General features: G+C 59.7%; 1 protein-coding gene across 2 annotated transcripts; it reads left to right on the top strand.

Annotated features, from left to right (window-relative positions):
- The first annotated feature begins 515 nt into the window (after positions 1–515).
- KRT80 (keratin 80) lies at positions 516–19,711 on the top strand. Of its 2 annotated transcripts, none has more exons than XM_037514779.1 (9): positions 516–860; positions 6,121–6,329; positions 10,239–10,299; positions 10,540–10,635; positions 16,222–16,386; positions 16,865–16,990; positions 17,400–17,620; positions 18,060–18,115; positions 18,253–19,711. In XM_037514779.1, exons 1-9 carry the CDS (start codon positions 561–563, stop codon positions 18,375–18,377), a joined length of 1,359 nt encoding a protein of 452 aa, XP_037370676.1. In that variant the 5' UTR covers positions 516–560; the 3' UTR covers positions 18,378–19,711. The 2 variants fall into 2 exon arrangements, with proteins under 2 accessions (XP_037370676.1, XP_037370677.1); XM_037514780.2 differs by having other exon boundaries at positions 18,218–18,287.
- The last annotated feature ends 1,136 nt before the right edge of the window (positions 19,712–20,847 follow it).

Here is a 20,847-nt window from a genome sequence, read left to right as displayed (position 1 = left end):
GTTTTCTAACGCCAGGCGGCCGTGGCGTCCTGGGGGTAGGGGTGGGGGGTGCAGAGGAGGGACCTCAACTCAGGGCCGCGCTTGCCTCATCCTCTCCAGAAGAATGCGAGCCGGCTACGTCAGCCGTCAGGTATGCGCGAGGGCTGCGGTGAGAGGTGACCTTGCTCCCCTCTCTCTTCTCTTCTCCTTCCCTGCTGAAATGCCCGTCTTTGGGCTGCCTCCCCGCCCCCACCCAACCTGCCAACCAGCCCAGTCTTGTCCCTTCCCTGGATCCAGGCCTGGCTGGGTTGGGGGGACCTGTGGACACCCCCTCCTTCGAGCAGATCCCAGCCCTGGGAAGAAGCTGGGTCGTGGTGCCGGGGGCGGGGCGGCGCCCCGTCATCTAACAGGTTGGTCGGCCTGGAGCGCCCCGCCTCCTGCAGCTAATGAGCACTGTACAACAGGTGTTTGCGCCTCAGTCCCCAGCCTGTCCTGCCTGCGACTGGAGCCAGCTGCCTGCCACTCCTCCGAGGCTCCCTTGCTCATCCCGGCGCCCTCCGCTCCTGGGCCCGGGGGCCGCGATGAGCTGCCGCTCCTGCGTTGTTGGCTTCAGCAGCCTCAGCAGCTGTGAAGCGACCCCAGCAGGCAGCCCCTGGCCCGGGACTTCGGGATGGGGCAGCTGCGGGGCCCCCGGGCCGAGCTTCAGCTCCCGCAGCCTGACAGGCTGCCGGCCGGCTGGCACCATCCCCAAGGTGACCGTGAACACCAGCCTGCTGGTGCCCCTGGACCTCAAGGTGGACCCGACCATCCAGCAGCAGAAGAACCAGGAGAAGGAGGAGATGAAGGTCCTCAATGATAGATTCGCCTCCCTGATTGGCAAGGTGAGCAGAAGCGGGAGAAGTCAGGCCTGGGCAGGTGGCTGAGCTCTGATTTCCTGAGCATCGGGCCCCACCCCTGCCTCCAGCCAATGGGGAATTGGTGTTGCTAACTAGGCAGGCTGGCTCGGAGCAGAGATATGGGGAGGGCAGTCCCCGAGCCGCCTGGATGAGGGCAGTAAGGGAACCCCAGATGGATAACAACCTGCTGTGTGGTCTGAAGTCACTCCCCCGGGTGGGGACGTCAGGGAGCTCTGTGGCCAAGGGGGAGCCCCCGGGTCGGAATGGCTGGCGGAGGCACCGTCTGCAACCCCACTCCAAGGCGGGTGGACAGTGGAGACGGCCTCTCAAGGGTCATCCTTCTATCTAAGCCTCGGCCACACTCAGCTTCCCGGACTCAAAACACAGATAATGCCAGGGGGTGTGTGGCCGCCAGAAGGAGGCTGGGGAGCAGGGATGCAGCTTACGTCAGGAGATAGGAATGCAGGGGGTGAGTTGCCAGCCCAGCTTCCTGTACCCACCTGAGTAGCAGGAGTGAGTTCCTGCACCCAGACCTCCTGGGCCCACTACCGTGGCCAGCACGCTGGGCTGGAGCACTCACGTCCATCTCTGCCCAAGGCAAGGGCTTTAAGAGTTGCAAGGAGCCCTGTCCACTTCCCAAATCTGCTGCTCATCCCCTCCTCCAGGAAGCCTCCCCTGACCAGCCCTCCTGCCCTGCCAGGAACAGCAGTGATGACAGTAACTTCTGCCTCTGATTCGTTGCTGGATGTTTATGTATTTCTGTTTCCCTCTCATCCTTATGAAAGAACTGACTTTTGTGCCCACTTTCCAGCTGAGTATCATTGGGCCTTACTGTCCCAGTCAGCCAGAGCCCGTCCTCCCTGGCCCAGCCCCTCTCTGCAGCCGGCTCGCCTGCTCTGTGCTCCTTTGCAGGTTGCTAGTGGCCCCCGAGGTGGGCGCTCGCAGTGGGGCAGAGAGCAGGGAGTTCCCGTCTCTGCCGGCCTTGACAGATGAGTGTCGCTTACCCACAGCCGCACTCCCCTGAGACTGAGGCCCAGAGGCTAGGCCCTTGCCTAAGGTCCCGACAGTCGGGACATGAACTCAGGCCTGTGAGGCACACCAGCGGTCCCCGGGGTAGGGGACATTTCTTTTCTTCCCCTATCATGTGCCTAGACCAGTATTTGTCCCCACACTTGGGGTGCCCTGGGTGGGAGGACGCAGAGGGGAAGTGACAGTGGGGGCACAACTGCCTGGGCTGCTCAGAGCCCCTCACTGGCCTGGGAGGCAGGTCTCTGCAGAGCCCCCCCCCTTTCCAAGCCGGGTTAACCCCTTAAAAGGAAGGCTTCCCTGAGCTGTGTGATTCTGTCCAGATGGGTGGCTTTTCTCCCAGGGCTGCCATCACCTGGGCCTCTCCATGGCGCAGGAGAGGTGCGTGGGCATAAGGGGTTGGGGTCCTGGCCTGAGGCCAGGGTTACGGCCTCGGGGGTCTTTAGCAGAACTGGAGCCTCCCAACCCTCAAGCCTTGGCCTGGAGACAGGTGCTCCACAGGGTGGGTCAACAGGACCCATGGGTGCCAGTTCTCTGGGGACCCTGACGGCCAGGGAGCCGCCTGAGGAGTCCCACCCGATCCACCAGTGCTAAGGTCTGTCAGCGCGTGTCCTCCAGGTGTCCTGGGAAAGAGCAAACAGGAAGAACAAAATCTAGGCGCGAATCCTGCCCCACCTCTGGCCACCGTGTCATCTCAGGCAAACTGTCTAGCCTCTCTGAGCAGTGTGATGGGCTTGTCAGAATCAAATGGGATGAGTTTTTGAAAAGCACGTAGATTACACCTGGTGGACGTGACGGCTCTGCTGCTGTCTGGAAAGCAGAAAGTGCGACAAGTGGGCCTGGCCTCAGGAGCTCCAAACACCCAGCTGGCCCAGGAGCATGAGGAGGCGGGAGGGCTATGCTGGGAGGGGGGTGGGGGAGCTTCAGAGTTGGGGGCGCAGCCCAGGGCTGGGGAGAGGTGTAGGGGCCCAGGGGCCGGAGGCCCTACCAGTGCAGGGGTGCGGCTCCAGGTAGAGGAAGGACACCCTCCAGCTCTGACTGTGCTGGAGGAGGAGGAGTTGGAGGGAGACAAAGAGGGTGGCAGCAGGATACCCAGGACCACGCAGGGGCCCTGGGACAATGTTGGCTCTTCGACCTGCAGCTGTGTTTCCTTGGGCAAGACACCTACCCTCTCTGCACTCAGATTCCACCTCCCTGCCCACTCTGCTCTGAGGGTAGCCCTGAGTTCATGCCAGTTTAAGAGCTGGCACTGCTGCAGCCAGGAGACGGGGGGAGATGAGCAGAGGCAGCGGTGGAAGAAGTGGAGAGAGGCGCGGAGAGGGCCATGGCCACATCCACAGAATGGGCGGGGTAAGAGGATCGGCTGCTTGCTATCGGCCTAAGGAGGTTTGGAGGGGGCGGCCAAGAAGGCAATGAAATGCCTGGAGCCAGAGGGATGGGTACAGTGTCTTCCTCTGGGCCTGGATGGCCTCTGGAAGTCACTGGAGCCATCCCCCTGCCCCAGCAGCCCTTCCTGGCAGAGCCTGAGGCCACCTGGTTACAGCCAACTTCTGCCTGTCAGGGCCCCACCTGAGTAAGAGGACCAGCCTGCCCCTGGGTTGTGGCCCTGGGTTAGGGCCCTGAGCCTGGAGGTGGTCGGCCTCCTGCTGGAGGGGGCTCCATTCTCTCCAACATGCGTGTCCCTTCCCGCCCTGCTGTGGGCCTGCTTCCGTGGGTGGCCCAGAGTCAGGTCCAGTCAGTTCTGCGTTTCTGGGCCTTGGTTTCCTCATCCGTAAAATTGGGAGGAAGATGGATGTTTGCCGCCCGTCTTAGAGCTGCCAAGTCCGATCCGTGGGTCAGAAAAGGAGGAAGGGGAACAAGAGGCAAAGACTCAAAGCCTTGACAGGCGAGAGGCAATTAACCTGGCACCTCACAGGGCGCAGGGATTACCGGCCCTCCCTAGGCTTTGTTCCGAGGGAGGAGACCTTCCCCGGAGAAGGTCCTGGGTGGGGGATGACTTTCTATCCCCACCCACTGAAACAAGCCGCTCCCCCAAGGACAGTGGGGGGAGGCTGCCCCGGATCCCCCACAACCGAAAGTGCCCCCTGTCTGAACTGGTTGCCAAAACCATACTGTGTGGGCACCGGCCAGGGCCGCAGCAGCGGGGGTCGAGGCTACGCTAAGGAAAGGACTTCCCATTGTGAAGGATTTTTTGGTTGCTTGTGGGTGGAGGAAGGAGCCTCACATCGTTCTTCTCACCCCACCCTCAGTGTAAACATGGGGTTCCTGCTTGTCAAAACGGAGGTAAGGTGGGGTGAACAGATACCTCCTCCCCCCTGCCCCCGCCCCCCGCGCTACCATCCCTTTTCACACAAAGCAGGACAGACACCCTCTTGACCTCCGTCCCTACTGAACCTGTTTGACTGACTACAGCACCATGTCGACGTCAAGCTGGGCTTCCATCAGAGCTTACCAGCCAGCACCCACGGGAGCTGCGGGGGGCTCAGCCACAGAGGCCTCATCTAGTGAGGAGGCCTCATCCTGCTGGTGTTATCTGCTGCGAACGTCCAAGGGGATTTCCAGTGGCATCAGAGTAGCTCAGGAAAGCCTGGGGGAGTGGGGAGGGCAGGACAGAGAGAGGACAGCCCCCCTGGCAGGCACACTCAGGAGCCTGTGACAGACCATCAGGTGGGCCTGTCTAGGTAGCTCCGGCACCAAGTTGCCGTTACCCTGGACATGGCACTTGGCACCCTAGGCCACCATTTCCTCTGTAAGTGACAAGGACTGACCATCTGATCCCAAAGGCTCCTGGCTGTGATTTGGGAAGCTCACGCCAGCCATGGAGGAGGCTCTGCTGTGGTCACAGGGGAGACCGCTGGGCTGTTGTCACAGCATCCTCATGACAACAGGCCAACACTGTCCAGGAGTCTGGCCCTGTCGCCCCTTCTGCCTCTGGCCTACCCACATCCTGGGCATCAGGAGATGGGGGATCACAAAAAGGGGTGCAACTGGCTGCCCGTCTTCCCAGGGAGATGATAGGGCAGCTCAGGTGAGGAACAGATAAAGTGGGGCCTCGTGCTGGAGGAAAGAGGGGCGTCTTGGAGGGTTGCCCAGGAAGGGACCGGGAGGAGCTCTGGGGAGGATCTGGAATGGCAGAAAGGACAGTGCCTGAGAGAAGCTGCAATCTGGAGTGATGAGGGCAGAGCTGGGTTGGGCCGGCCCCCAGGGACCCTGATGAACGTGGGCCTGGGAGCCACGTAGAAGTCGGCAGGGAACCTGAAGAGGGAGCATTTTAGAGGAGCCTCTGGGTCTACAGCACCCCCCCCCAGTCTTTATCCTCAGGGCAAAACTGGCTCTAACTAGAGGCAGAAGTGACCCAGGACAGGCAGGTGGACCCCAAGGCCACAGTGACACCAGCTGCAGACAGGAGGCACGGACTGCGACTTAAAAGATTCTAAACGCCAAGTGCCTGGACTCCAGGCCCCGTGCTAGCTGCGTTCTTGATGAGGTTCAGAGGTTAACACTAGTTAACCTCTCCGCGCCTGGCTTCCTCACCTGTGACGTGCAGCTGCCCCGCGGGGCGGCCGGGGAACCTGGACGAGTGCGAGCCAGCAGGGAGCAGGCACACGGCGGGGCTGCAGAAGCTTGTGCGATTGTTACTGCTCCAAAGTGCATCCCAGGTTCTCCCCTCAACAGCCTTTGGAAGCCTGCAGAGTGGGTGATATCATCCGCAGCTGCTCGCTGGGGAAACTGAGGCTTGGAGAGGCTACAAGTCCAGGGTTGTCAGGAGGATTAGCATTTAAAACCAACCAGGTCCTAACCTGCTGAGTTTCCATGCCAAGATGAGACCAGGCTTGTCGAGGGGGGGGAGGGGACCAACGGGCCTCTGACACCCCACGTTCCCTGGGGTCTCCCACCCAAGCCCCAGGCAGGCGTGCAGAGCCTGTCACATCGCTGGCACACTCATCCCCGTTCCCCTTCCCTTGTCTCGCTGGCCCTGGCCCTGCTCCACGTCCGGGAAACCTTTGCTAATTGGCCCCACCTCCCTCCGATTCCCTCTTTATCGCACCATCTTCAGTTTAAACAGTCAGTCATTGGAAATGTGGTCTGAAGGCTGCTGAGTGAGGCCCAGCGGGGTGTGTGCGAGCAGATGAGCAGCCACTTCCCAGAGCAGCCCCCGCGGGGCTGGGAGCCTGGGCCCCAGCCTGGCCCGCTCACCGCTGCCCTCCTGCCCATCCAGGTGCAAGCTCTGGAACAGCGCAACCAGCTGCTGGAGACCCGCTGGCGCTTCCTGCAGACCCAGGAGTCGGCCCCCTTCGATCTGGGGCACCTGTATGAGGATCACCAGTGTCGGCTCCAGGAGGAGCTGCGGAAAGTGAGCCAGGAGCGGGGACAGCTGGAGGCCAACCTGCTGCAGGTGCTCCAGAAGGTGGAAGAGTTTCGAATCAGGTCAGTGTCCCTGTGGGAGCCGAGGGCAGGGATAGAGGGTGGGGATCAAGCTGTACCCAGTGCGAGGTCCAGGGGGCCTCCCCAGGCGGAAAAAGAGGAACCTTCTTTAAAGAATGGTCTTTTTGTCCAGGCATATTTATTCTAAATAGTGTGGCAGTAACCCCACAGCCGCCGCCACCCCCACGGTGACTTGCAATGAAGTCAATCCTACGCTAGCTCACAGTGAAGCCATGTGCTACCCCTGAGCACTACCCCTGTCTCCTCCTTGTACCCATAAATACACTTGTTCTCGCCCGCATGTCCAGCTGGCGACACTCAAAGGGTCAGAGAAGGCAGAAATGGACGGGAGTTTTGGATTCGCCTTTCGTGGGGAAGCTGTCACTTCCTGAATGAACAGATGGGCTCGTGCTTCGGATCTTGCTTGGGATTTTTTATCTTGTTTGTGCTAGAAAGGGGAGGGACCAGAGTGCAGGCAGGGGACCCAAAAAACCTGGGTTTTGTTTGAATAAAGAAGCAATCCCTTGTAGGTAATGCACGGCAGATCTCGATGGTCAACCTGGAAACTAGCAATGTGAGGAACATGACCCCAGCCTGCAAGAAGTCTTTACACCTTAGCGGGACAGACAGATGGACAAGCAACTGGCAGGCAGTGCAGCTCCGTGGTTAAGGGCTAGGTGGTGGGGTCAGTCTGCTGGGATGCTGGGATCTGAGCAGTGGCTCAGCAAGCCCGATAACTCTCCAGGATGCTCACATAGGAAGCTGTTCCCCTCTCTGGGGGCCTCAGTTTCCCCATTTGTGAATCTGATTGGAACTTCCCAGCCAACAGATCAGATCTGCAACCCTGGCCTCCGCTGATCTTAATGGTGGCGCCCCTCCCTGGCCTAGGGACCACCTGTCCCCCAGGCCTGCCCACCGAGTCCTAGGGAAACACACAGGGAATCTGACAGCATATAGTGAGCTGCCCCACTTAGACACCTGACCGAGACGAGGGAGACCATGTCCACTCCCCAGATTTCACCAATACAGAGAAGGTCTCTGACGCTCAAAGGGTCAGAGAAAAGCAGAGCTGGACGGGGGCATTGGATCTCCCCTTCATAGGGAAGGAAAGAGAGACCTGTGGAGGGCAGGGGCTTGTCCCCAGGAATACAGCCATGCGTGCTAGGTCCCTGTCCTCACCACAGGGTGCCCCACGCCAGCCTGCTCCTGTGAGCCCACCACGTCGCCTCCACGGAGGCACTTTGTCACTGGAAGTCCTGCACAAACACTACTTGCTGCTGCAATCTGCCTCAGCTCCTGCTTTGGCCTGCTGCCTGGTTTCCAACTGCTGCCTGAGTTTACTGTTCAGACTCAGGATCTCTCTTCCTCCCTGGGGGTAGGAGCCCACCCACATTGAGGGAGGATAGGCCGAGAGCCTCTGGGTCTGCAGACCAGAGACAGAGAAGCTCCCACTTGGCTGTGCAGCATCTGGGGCCCCCAAGTGCCGGGAGACGCCAGGCCAAGCCCTGCCAGGGAGGGGTGTGCCCTGCCTCTGCAAGGCCGATGAGATCAGCTTCACTCCTAGAAATAAACAAGTGGGGGGGGGGGGGAGGGCGGGTGTGACAGCCAAAAAGGTCCGAGAATGAGAACGGGTTTGGGAGCTGGTGGCTGGCAGACGGGTAGAGGACTGGGGGTGGAACAGGGGAGATGGTATCACTTAAGCCTTTAAAGGGATGGAGACTTCCTCCAAAAGCTTTGATGTAGCAGGGACCCCTGGGATCAGCCAACTAACCTTCTATTTACTGAGGATAAAGCAGAGGCCCAGCAAGGGGAGACAACTTGCCCAGGGCCACCCAGCAAGGGACTCAAGAATGCTTCGTACAGTTGTGAGAGCTGTTCGCAGCACAAAAGCATCTGACTGAGGGGTGCACTGGAGCTGAAACCTGGGGGAGCCGATGAGAAGGGAGGAGCAAAGGCTACCCGGGGGCTGGAGGGGGCAGAGGGGGATAAGGAGGAGGCTGGGCACCTCAGAGGACCCCACTGGACAGCTCTCCCCGAGGTCCAGCCCCGAGCAAGCAGAACTCTGCTATGGTGCGGGGGAGTGGGGAGGCTCAACTAATAAGTCCCATGGTGAGGACCAGTCCCCAGACCCCTGTCCCCTGGTCAGGGAATTCCTCAGAGCCCTGGTTCTAGGGTAAGCCTGTGGAAGTGAGCCCAGCCCTGAGGACCCGGGGCTGGCAGGCAGAGAACCAGAGCTCTCTCTGCAGTGGGCCTTCTCCATGCTCTTTGGAAATGCTGGGGGGCTGAGCAGAAGGCCCCGGGCCATGCCTGGGGTGGGAGCTCACAGCGCTGACGATGATACAGTAACCGCTCTAGTGGGCCTGTGGTAAATACTTCACGTGTTCTCGTATTTTACCCTCACTGTTACCATGACTGAGGGGCACTCAAGGGTCTGGCCCAAGGTCTCGCAGCTGGTCAGCAAGGAAACCAGGACATGAGGCCAAGTCAAGTCATGAGACTCTGGCACCCCACACTTAACCAGCACAGCACCCCAGCTGGAAACACGCCCCCGTCTCCATTTCCTCGTTTGTAAAAAGGGGGCAGCAGGACCGCTCAGCTGAGGGCTCAGGGTCACAGATGGGGTGCAGGTAAAGCTTTGGGGGCATTCTGTTGGCCCAAGCAGTCCTCTGACTGCAGAAGAGTCACCACCCACCTCGAGCCCCCCACAACCTGCATCCTGTTTGGACGCCTGGAAACCGAGGAGAGTGTGTGCTGAGCACACCGCCTTTCAGAGCCCCAGGTGCCCTCTGGCTCTCCCCCCACCCTAGGCCCCGGCCTGCTCCCTCAGCCACTCGGGCAGCTGCTGGAGAAGAAGGCCCGAGGGGTGGCAGGCCCACCGGCTGGCTGACGTGGGCGATGGTGACGCTGCCCCTGCGGTGAGGTCAGGGACTGGGGCAGACGGGCGACTGTAATTAGAGCCGCTGTGATTCAGGCATTCCCTAGAAAGGGGTTAGAAAACAGGAAGGCGCAGGAGCCCCAGCGCCACTGGGGCAGGCAGCGCTGATGGGGCAGAAGTCTGAGGCTGGTGCACCCCCCCCCCCACCCCCGTCACTACCCCTCTACCCCACCCCTACCCCCCTACTCTCCCACCCTCCACCTCCCACCCCACCTCACCCCCACCTCCCGGGCGCCAAGACAAGTGTCTGGATTGAGGAAGAGGGAAGCTCAGGATGCAGGGGTCCCCCCCTCCATCCCACAGCAAACTGTTCCAAGAAAAGGAGGCGGCAAATCCTTGGAGAAGAGCTTGCAGCTGCATGGGGAGGTACTGGGGGGACTTCATCAGCCCCGTCCCCCACAGCACGCTCACACATGGCGAAAGAGGGAGCCCAGCAAGAAGAGGCAGGGCTCCCGCTCCAAAGCACCCGTGCGTTCCCGGGAAGGCCAAGGCCATACTTCCTGCCCTCTCTGGAGGCAGAGTGAGGGCGGCCGCCACCCACACAGCCAGGGAGGAGGGTGAGGTGGGAGCACAGCTTATTTGCGACCAAGACTCTCAGGGAGGAAAGAGGGAAAAGATGAGGTGCAAAGTGCCAGAGTGGAGGGGCTGCACCCTGGGGAGAGGCTTCCTGGAGGTGGGGAACGTGGAGCAGAGCCAGGAAGGGGGCAGGTGCCCCTCGGAGACCGGCAGCCCAGGGAGGGTAGGAAAGGGGGAGCATGTGTCCCTGCTCCCCAGAGCCGTCACTGGCTGTCATCAGGAAAAGGGGTGTCATAGGAAATGAGGGGCTGCATCCACCTGCAGAAAGTGCCCCTTTTTTTCTCATTGGCACACGGCACCAAGCAGGCCAGGAGAGGCCCTGAGCCCCATCCAAGGAGGGCTAAGCGAACCCCACGCTCCCACCACCTCCAACAAGCAGCCCTCTGTCCGCCCCCCGCCAGGTATGAAGAGGAGATCTCCAAGCGCACGGACATGGAGTTCACCTTCGTGCAGCTGAAGAAGGTACCGCGCCGGCCCTGGGTCCTCTTCCCGGCCAAGCCCCAAGCAGGGCCCTCGGCGGCACGTTCCGGGCCTCAGACGGACGCCCGGATAGGAACCTGTCCTCACCCTGCTATTCTCCCCCGAGCCAGGTCCCCCCTGGGGTTCGCCCTATCTCACCCGGGAAGCAGAGACCCCCCACCCCCACATCTGCCCCGGGAACCCCCGTCCCTCTGCCCCTCTCAGCACTGCTCCCACCCCCAGGACCTGGACACAGAGTGTCTTCGGCGGACCGAACTGGAGACCAAGTTAAAAGGCCTGCACGGCTTCGTGGAGCTGATGAAGACCATCTACCAGCAGGTGAGGGCAGGGCCCGGGGCCCGCTGAGCCCAGAGCTAGCAGCCCTTGGCGCGGGCCGCCGGGGCGGGCAGGTGTCCGCACTCACAGCCATACCCGGCTTCCGAACCTCTTCCCGCGCCGCTCTCGCCGGCCCGCTGGTCCCGTCGTCACTCCCTGCACGGAGCCTGGTTGGGGCCCCCCGAGGCAGCCCTCTCAGGGAGGACCAGGCCTTGGGGTACCTGCTGAGGGCATGCAGGGGGGCTGCCGCCAACTCTCAGGAGGTGGCCCGAGGCGGGGAACCAGGGGGCCTTGAAGAGCCCTTCTCACTGCGTTCTTCTCTCCACTCCCCGGTCTAGACCGAGGCACCGCGCTCCAGCTCTGACAGGCCCGCACGCCACCTTCCCCGTCCTGGGTGAAGGCAGGAAGGCCTATAATCTCGTGTTCCCAGACTACACTAGCTTCTCTGGGAACAAAAACAATGCAATAAATACTTAGGGACACGTTCTCACGAGAAGGTGTCCCGACGTCCTCGGTGGAGCCTGGCCAAGGAGGCCTAGCGCGCCCCAGTGCAGTCAGCAGAGGGCCCTGCTGCCCCTGCCGGACCTCTCCCCGGCCCGCATCCCGGCATCCTTTGGGATGTGTGTCCCCTTTCCACATCCCCAGTTTCTGGGTAAGGAGGTATGGGGTGCTGCTGAGTTCAGCTGTGAGCCGGCAGGTCCATTGTTGGGGTGACAGGGCCCGGGACCCTGTGTGCTGCCAACAGCTGGTGCCGAGCTTCAGCCACACAGCCACGGTCAGGGTAGGGGTCAAAGTCACCACCGCGATCAGAAAGTTCTGCTAAGGTGGCCCTTGAGGCAGTAAGCCTTTCCGGCAGCGCCAGCCCCAGCCGGGTGTCCCGGGCCTGAGTCCATCTGTGACCGCGGGAGGGGGCCTGGCGGTGAGCCTGACCAGGCACCACGCCCACAACTGGCCTGAGAAGTGGGTTCAGGGTGTCTCTGCCAAACTCTCTGTGAGCCGGTGGGGGCCAGCACACGTCACCAGGGCCAGCATTCCGGATCTGTGCCCCACACTGCTCACACACATCTCAGCTGGCCAGAGCCCAAGCTTCAAGCCAGGACAGAGGCCCTGCGGGTGTGAAGACCCAGCGGGAGGGAGGCCGGGCCTACCCAGGGACAGAGCTGGGCACTGCCCGGGGCACACCCACAAAGCCCCCAGGTCCCAGCAGCCCACAGCTTTGTAGCCTGTGACCGCCAACCCTGACTAGCTTTTTTTTTTTGACCATTTCCATAAGTCTGGGCAAGTTTTTTCTCCTCTCTGTACCTCAGTTTCCTCATCTGTAAAAGGGGGAGAGTAACATCTGTTAAAGGGGGAGAGTAACAGTTCTGCACTGACACTGCAGAAGTAAGAGAGGCAGGCAAAGCGCCAGCTCTCAGGAGGGCACAACTAGCAAGAGGGGACAGGGAACAAGCAGGGATTTACCTGAACAGGAGCGACAGAGGGTGACAAGTGCTGTCATGCCAAAAAACTGGGTGACAGGAATCAAATCCCAGGACAAGGGGCATCTCACAGATGGTGCGCGCTATGGAGAAGGCCCGATGGGGAAGGTCCAGTCTAGAGGAGGCTGCGGTAGAGGGAGGAGCTGTCCAAGGCGCCCAGGCAGAAGCGAGGGGGATGCAGCTGTGGCTGCAGCAGTCTGAAGGAGGGGCAGCCCTGTGTCCCTGGAATTTATTCTGAGTCGGGGGGCAAAGGGCCAGGGAGCATCCCCCAGAGGAGTGCAGGGGAGGGGCATGCAGTGTGGGTGAAGGGTAGTAGGGTTGTGGTCTGGTAGTTTGTGCTGCCACCAACTTGCAAAGAAGGGGTGCATGTGTTGAAGTGTGGGTGCTCTGCACCACTATAGCAACTGTGAGGACTTTGGGGGGCAGTGAGCAGCAGGTGGTGTTGAGACAAGAGGTGTGTCTCTCTCCGTCCATCACCCTTTAAGCTGGCACTATGTACTAGAAATAGAATGCCAGCCACGTGTGGAATGTTAAGTTTTCTAGCAACCACATTTTTTTAGAGACAGAAAAGGAAAGAGATATATTTTTATTTCACTCACATATCCAAAGTGTAATCATTCAACATAGAACCAATATTTTTTTTTAATGGGCTATTTTTTAGTTATTCTCTTGCCTATATGTCCTAGAAAACAGCCTCCCCTGGAGCCGCTGGCCATGGGCTGTCAGGGGCGCGTGACACACCGCAGCCTGCCAGGCAGCCCCTTCACCCCTCAGCTCCCGGGACACGGGCTGGGAGAGGACAAATGCTCCCCCCAGCACCCACGACACATTCCAGCTCCCAAGTGCATGTGGGGCCTGGCTGCATCCAGCCAGAACGCCACGTGCCCCACCCATACACTCTGGTTCCAGGGAGATTAGCTATGGAATCTGCTGACAACCCCCTGCAGCCAGGCACACCTCCTGGGATGCCCATCCCTGCACAGAACCTGGTGCGTCTAAGCTGCCTCCGTGCCTTTGCTGAGCCCCAGGAACGCTGCCTTAGCAACAGGCTGCTCTGTCTGCTGCCAGCCACAACTATGGCATTCTAGCTACTGTTCACTGAGCACCTACTAGATTCCAGGCACGGTACTAAGCATTTTCCAGACCTAATCTTGGTTAATCCTTAGCCCAAAGACATGCGGATAACAATTAAGAGAGCACCAACCTTAACGCAGCTTGGATTTGAATCCTGGCTCAGTAATGGCGTGAGCTTGAGCTGGTTCTTTTCCCTCTGTGTGCCTCGATTTGCCCATCTATAACGTGGGGAGAATAATAGTACCTGGCTCAATGACCTGTCGTGACATGTCCCAAAACACTCAGAGCCATATCTGGCATCATGAAAGTATTAAATAAATGTTAGCTGTTCTCAGTTCAAGAATTAGATCCATTTTACAGATGATAAAACCAAGGCTCAGAGAGGTTTCAAAACTTGGCCAGGGTTATCCAGCTACTGAGAGGTGGTGATATTCTTAAGCAGCAGTAAGTGGCCCCTCAGAGTCACTGACCTGGGGGTCACACATATGGCAGGCTCCCAGGCTCTTGCTCCTGGGAGAAGCTTTAAGCTGTTCTGTGGCTTACCTCTCGCCAACTTGGGGGTGCACAGCCTCCACAGGGCCCACCCCACTGTGGCACTTCCACCCACACCAGCCAGCATTGTTATACCCTCTGCCGCCGGGGGATGGGCATGTCAGAACAGGTCTGCATATGTTCTAAACCCTCCATTTCCTGCTTCTGTTTACCAAGCTTGAGCTTACCCTGCTCTTCTTTCCAGAAAGGATCTGATGGGGTTGTCCCACCAGCTAGGTTTCCACCATCCTTTGCCCTGCCGGGGAAACTGTCCGGATACAGGGTATTCTGAGGGTGCCTTGGCCTGTAGCAGATGCCAGATTCAGCCAAGGAAGCCCCAAAGCTGCACCTCTAAACTGTCTAGAGCCTGGGCCTGGTTAGGATGTCAATTTCATGTGGGGAGCGTCAGGCTGTGAAGGTGCCCAGGGCAGCAAGGTAGGGCGGCGGCTGAAGACACCATCTACCTTACTCTGGCATAGGTCTGGCCCTTCCCTTGCTTTTGCCTGCAGATCTAGGGCAGCTTGCCTCTGAGTTTAGGGTCCTGCCTAGAGATCTGGAGCAGCTTGCCTCTATGTTTAGGGTCCTGCCAGATCCAGGATGGAGGCAAGATGCCCCCCAGAGGGGCTTCAAGATGCTCACTGCTGCCAAAGCTCCCTTCCCAGGAGCTGATCCTCCAAACCAGGACGCTAGTGGCAGCCTCACCTCCTGGCTCCACAGCCTCCTGCACAGCTGCTGAGCCATCCCCACCTGCCACCCACAGCCAGAGCGGCATGGCTGCAGGCCAAGGCACCAGCCTCTGCAGGCAGACGCCACAGGCTCAGCCATAGTCTTGCTACGATAAAGACAGATGGAGGACCAGGCAGGGCCAGAAGTCAGAAACCAGGGCCAGAATAAGGTCATGAGACCAAAAGCTGAGCAAAAGCTGAGCAAGCGCTGAGGCCTCCAGATCCAGCTGCTGTTTGCAAGAAATACAGGGGGCAGAGAAGCATGTTAGACAGCAGCATCCAGTCAAACCCAGACTGTGGCCATCACGACAGGCCCCAGCAACACAGTATTTGCAATATGAAAAATTGCAAAAAGAAAAAGTGGGGGGACAGAAATGGAGGGGATATCTATAGAATAAGAGAGACTTAAAGACATGTGGACCAATTACAATGTATGGGCCTTATTGGGATCCTGACTCAAGACAGTGTGTGTGTGTGTGTGTGTGTGTGAGAGAGAGAGAGAGAGAGAGAGAGAGAGAGACAGAGAGAGAGAGTCAGAGAGAGTCAGAGAGAGTCAGAAAAAAGAATACTAACCAAAATTTAGAGGCTGAGATAGGGGTCAAATGTAGAGGTGAATGTGCTGTCTGCACCCATGTCCTCCCTCCCTTCCCTGGCTGGCTCCTCAGCCACCTGACTCACTCTGCCCACGCCCTGTCGCACGCCCTCCCCATGGGCAGCTCAGGCCTGGCTGCTGCCGAGCACCTCTGAAAGTGCCAGGGCTGAGAGCAGGCCTCCTGCAGCCCTTTGTGACGACCCCTTCCTCTCTACAAAGTCCCGCGCAGCTCTGGCCCGAGAGCTGTCAGGTTCAGCCATGACAGAGAGACAGACAGAGCCTCCCTCACACTAAAAGAGCTGAGCAGAGGCACCAAGGCCCTGGAGTCCCCCTGCACTCCGCTGCCCAGACCCCTCCCCTCAGGGTCCTGTGAGACTGACTTGGGGCCTATGAGGATGCGAGCGAGGATATCCAGGAGGTGCTGAGCACACACCCTGGCCTGTGACGAGCCCCCAGGAACAGGAGGGACTCCAAAGGGTGGGCTGGCCCTCTCCAAGCAGAGGACAGAGAGGAGGGAGGAGAGGGATCCTAAAAGCTATTGGATGAAGACTGCAGCTGAGTCCTGGCAAGCCCTCCTCCTGATGGCCAGTCCTGAAGCCACTTCTGCCTGGGCCCTGGCAGGGGTGGGAGGGCACATGTGTCAGCCTCTAGGCCCCCTGCCCCTCATCATTCACTGGCTTGCATTCCATTTACCCAACAACTGAGAGACACCCTTGCCGGACTCAGAGGCCCAGAGATGAAGACAGCCCCGCTGGCTCCTCAGGGAGTCTCCATGGGGGAGGCAGAGCTGCCAGTTCTGCTCATGGCAGACCACTAAGCAGAGGCCTGGACATCCTGGGTCTTTTCCCCATCAGCCAGGACGAAGGTGCCCCTCACCCCGGCCCCCAGAGTGTCCAACAGTGTAGAGTCAGGGACACTGAAGAGGAGTAAGGCTGGTAGGATGAGCCTCTGGAGCCAAGAGTCCCTCCCTGGAGAGGCCAGTGGGCGGGTGAGCAGGGCCAGCTTCTCCCAAGAGCCCACGCTGGGATTCAGGCAGGGAGGCACTACCCTTGGATCTCTCCAGGGAGGCAGGAAGGGAGTACCTGCCCTCCACTTCCTGGGGGATGAAGGGATTATGGGGCCTGTGGATGGCTGAGGGTCCTAGTGGCCCCCCATCAGCCCTGAGACCCCTATGTCTGTGCATGGCCAGGAACTGAAGGACCTGGAAGCCCAAGTGAAGGATGTGTCGGTGACCGTGGACATGGACAGCCGCTGCCACATCGACCTGAGCGGCATCGTGGAGGAGGTGAAGGCGCAGTACGACGCCATTGCGGCCCGCAGCCTGGAGGAGGCCGAGGCGTACTCCCGGAGCCAGGTCTGGGCCTGACCGCGGTGGGGGCAGCAGGCAGGGGGGCTCACTGGTGATGGCTAAGGGCCTGTAGCCCTGGGTGCTGAGAGTGCACAGGAGACATGGGGAACACGGGGCAGCACTGGGGGGCGGGTTGGGGGGTACAGCCCAGTAGTTGGCTCATAGGCAAGTGTGGAGAATGGCAAGCCCAGCACCATGCCAGCCCCAGAGGGTGATGGGCTGGGGAGAACAGCTTCCGCCCCTGCAGAAGTTCACAGGGCGCTACCACCCAGAAGGTCAGGCCAGGTGAGGGCACAGTCCAGTGCACTAATCTAGGGCAGCCAGGAAGAGGCCACTCATAGAGGGACCTGGTGCGGCTGGTGTGGGAGCAGCGGGCTTCCGAGGAGGTGGGGCTGAGTGGGGAGGAGAGAGCAAAAGCTTCCCCAAGGAAGGGGCTTCAGGGAGGGTCACGAGAGCTGCCCCAACCTCCCCTCTCGCCCCCCAGCTGGAGGAGCACGCGGCCCGCTCTGCTGAGTACGGAAACAGCCTACAGAGCAGCCGCAGCGAGATCACTGACCTCAACGTGCGCATCCAGAAGCTCCGATCCCAGATCCTCTCCATCAAGAGCCACGTGAGTATCTGGGGGACCCACCTGGGGGCAGGGCAGGGAGGACAGGAACTTACACATGTACACAGTCACGTGTGAGCACCCGCAGGAACTGACTGAGTGACCCTGAGCACCTCTGTGCCTCAGTTTCCCCGCCTGCGCCAGCTTGTAGCAGGACAGCCTCCAGAACAATGCTGCCCTGAATGGAAAACTGGGACAGGCCCCTCTGGGGGCTAGTACCTCTCTTGGGTGGCCCTCAGAAAGTGTCTGCTGAGATCTAACTGAACTCCCTCTTGCTGCAATGCAACCCATTACCACCCCCAGAAATGTTGCTGCTTATCCCCATCACCCCACACACATCCCCACCAAGGGCAGAGGTGGGCCCTGGCCCATCCCACCCACTGACCCTGTCCCCCCGTGCTCCTGGCTGCAGTGCCTGAAACTAGAGGAGAACATCAAGGTGGCCGAGGAGCAGGGTGAGCTGGCCTTCCAGGATGCCAAGGCCAAGCTGGCACAGCTGGAGGAGGCCCTGCAGCAGGCCAAGAAGGACATGGCCCGGCAGCTGCGCGAGTACCAGGAGCTCATGAACACCAAGCTGGCCCTGGACATCGAGATCGCCACCTACAGCAAGCTGGTGGAGGGCGAGGAGAGCCGGTGAGGGGTGGGGCCGGTGGGCGGCGTGGGGCCAGCAGGCGGGGCTTGCGGAGAGGGAGGATGGAGGACCAGGCCTGCACCAATCAGCCTCCCTCTCTGCATGGCACTGCACGCCTGGCAGGCCTGGGTCTATGCCCAGACTTGACCACTTACAAACAAGGACTTGTCGCTGTCCATTTCCATCTGGAAAAACACTGGCCATAAACACGGCCCACAGTTCTGCATGCAAGTGCTTGTCACTAATGAGTTCTGGGTAAATGTTACCCATTGATGTAGGAGAGGGGGCAGAGACCCAGAGAGGACAGGCTGGTAGCCAGAGTCACACAGCAGGGCAACCCAGGGCTGGGTGGCCCTCCATGTGCCAGTCCTCCGGCCCCCAGTCCCAGGGGAGCTCTAACCACAGGTCCCCTTCGTATCTCACCATATCCATCCTCACCAGGATGGACCTGCCTTCAGCCACCGTGGTCAGCGCCACCCAGTCCAGATCCAGAACTGGTGAGTCTGCTTTGCCCTAAGAACCCACGGCGGGGAAGGGGACAGAGGATGGGGGGTCATGACCTTAAAGGCATCATTTTAAGAGACCCCCCCAACCTCCAGTCCCTTCCCTCCCCCACCCTTTGTGTTCCCTGTAGCTGCCTCCAAGTCCAGCCTCTTGAGAGCCCCCTCCCGGAAGAAGAAGAACAAAAAAGGCCCCGTGATCAAAATCACCGAGATGTCAGAGAAGTTCCTCTTGCAGGAGTCAGAGGCCTCAGAGTAAGGGGGCCGGACGCCAGGAGCCCCAGCTCACTCCCGCTGCAGCAGGAGGGACTTAAGCTAGACTCAAGAAAGCACCTTGAAGCCTTCTGCCTGGGAGGGGAGGCAAGCCTGATCCCAAACCGAGAAGAGGAGGGTTCTAGCAACTGCTTTTCTGGATGTGGGTTGCGGAGGGTGGGAGAGTCACTTCACTCCTTATCGGTATCTCACTGATACCGCCAACCTCTGGCCAGGGCTTTTCCTGACCAGGTAAACCAGAATTGGGGGCAGGTTTGTTTCCACCTCCTCACTCCTCTGAGGTTCCTCCCTGACAGAGGGCTCTGATCCAAGTCCCTTTGACCCTTTGCCCGACCATCGCCTTATTCTCACATCTCAAGCCTTGCCTAGCTTCTGCCTGGGGACTGAGATCAGTGCCCAACCTCACCAGCCAGCCACGGCCCAGGAGCTGTGTGGGCACCCTCCCCGTATCTGGAGTTACTGGGGAGGCTGGGTGCTGAGGACCCCTGGCTTTCCTGCATCACCTAGGCCCCCCCAGAGACCTGACAGTATTAGGGAGTGAGGAGGCACCCAGGGTGTTTGGGACCTGAGCCTGGGCCTCTGACATCAGCTCGACACACCTGCCCCTGTTCCTCCTCCTGCGGGTCCCTCCCAGCCGGGCACAGTCAGAAAGGAGCACGCCGCCTCCGCCAGCTCCCAGCACCTTCTCCAGAAGCTATTCTTGCCATGATGAACTCCCCAGAGGGAAGCTGGATGGCAGCCTGGACCAGACAAGAGACTCAGACTCTCCTTGTCCTCCCTGCATCCAGGGGTTCACCACGCTATCTGGGATCTGAGCTCCCTGCCCTCCCACCCCAGTATTTCCTAGCCTGAAACTGCATTTGGTACACCAGGTCCTAGAGACTCCTAGCCCAGCCCTGTCCTGAAACCCCAGGCCCATCTCCCATGAACCCCACTTGGTACCCATCAGGCCAAAGAGACTTTGCATTCATTGGGGAGCTCAGGAACACCCCACGCCCGGCCCTCCCCCTCCATGCCCACTCCCGTCTCCAGTGGGGCCATGAAGAAGGCATAGTCCAAGCAGATCTGGGAGCTTCTGAGCCCGGGGGACATGCTGGGGAGCCCCAATGACAACCTTTAAAGGGCTCAACCAACAAGAAGATATGGGGCTGAGGGGGCACCCCGCCTTCCAACTCTTGGCTCTCATCTTTGGGGCTGGCAGCTCCAGCCTCCCGCTCAGCAAGCCACCTTCTCCCCTCTCCTCTCCCCACCTGCCCTTTGTCTCCCCTCCTCTTCCAGCCCCATCTTTGCTCCATTGTTCTAGTTCATCTCATTTTCTAGGCCTGGGGGGGGGGGTGGGGGGGTGGGTGCAAAACCCAGGCCCCTCCCAGCCTCAGGTCCTCCCGGCCTGTCGGGGGCACTGAAGGGCTACGGGCCTCTCGGAATGGAGGGAGCCCAGACATATACTCACCTCTGAAGTCCCAAAAGGGTGCTGATTGCTGCTTTTTCTCCAGCTATTTATTGGTTTCCAAGGGAGCAAATCCTCAGTTGGGATACAAGATATATAAAGTATATATATATATATATATTATTTTTTCATAACTTATGTGGCTTTAACTTATTGCTTCCCTTCCTGTCCCTGCATGACCAGTGCTATGTATGACGCTCTCTGGATGGATAACATCCCAGCCACGCCACCCAGCTGGCTGGCCACCTTGGGGCAATGCCCCCTTAGCCTACCAAGGAATGAATAAAGTGCTGAGATTTATCCATGGATAAAGCTGTGTGTGTTTTTATCTCCCCTCTCGGGATTGGTCAATCACTGGTCAACCGGGCTGACCACAGGCCTTCGGGAATTCTCCAATTATGGGGGAAGGGAGCCAAGAGGCCAGGAAAATTTTTGGACCAATGCAACTTGGACACAAAAAGGTCTCCTGTCCCACCACCCCACGAAGAGACTGTACAGTGGGGACCCGTGTTCCTGGCACCTCCTGACACGTGCAGGCGTCATGCGAACCGCCTGAGCCAGCAGACGGGACTCGGCGGGGGGTGGCAGGGATCCTTCTCAAGCCTGACTGTGGGGGTTGGCACAGCCCTGAATATATTCTGATGGGTGTGGGCCCCATCCTGCCACATCAAATTCTAGATCAACAAACAAGAATTGAGAGCCTTCTCCAAGCCCAGCCCAGCATTATGACACCTAAGCTTGTTCCCCACCCTCCGCCACAAGAAGCTCGCGGTCGGGTTGGCTGATGAGCCGTCTACTCAGGACAGCCAGCCTGGGCTTCCCAGCCAAGCGCAGAAGGGGGAGCCGTGGATGGTCAGCCAAGGGCAGGCTTGTGGAGGAGACCAGACAGACGGAAGGCAGAAACAGCCTTAGAGGGGAGGCAGGGACATCGGAAGATCCCTACTGGCTCACCCACTCACTGGCAACAAGACCTGGGACCATGGAGCCTCAGTTTCCCCATCACCTTCCC

This window comes from Talpa occidentalis, unplaced genomic scaffold (genome assembly GCF_014898055.3).
Source record: "Talpa occidentalis isolate TD23 unplaced genomic scaffold, MPIMG_talOcc4v2.1 talOcc4.16, whole genome shotgun sequence".
Classification (NCBI taxonomy): domain Eukaryota; kingdom Metazoa; phylum Chordata; class Mammalia; order Eulipotyphla; family Talpidae; genus Talpa; species Talpa occidentalis.
This window is presented reverse-complemented; position numbering and strand designations above follow the sequence as displayed.

Coding starts and splice junctions, on each gene's coding strand:
- KRT80 (XM_037514779.1), top strand. CDS start 561: ATGAGCTGCCGCTCCTGCGTTGTTGGCTTCAGCAGCCTCAGCAGCTGT. Junction 16,387..16,864: donor AGGCGTACTCCCGGAGCCAG/GTCTGGGCCTGA, acceptor CTCGCCCCCCAG/CTGGAGGAGCACGCGGCCCG. Junction 18,116..18,252: donor CCAGTCCAGATCCAGAACTG/GTGAGTCTGCTT, acceptor TGTTCCCTGTAG/CTGCCTCCAAGTCCAGCCTC.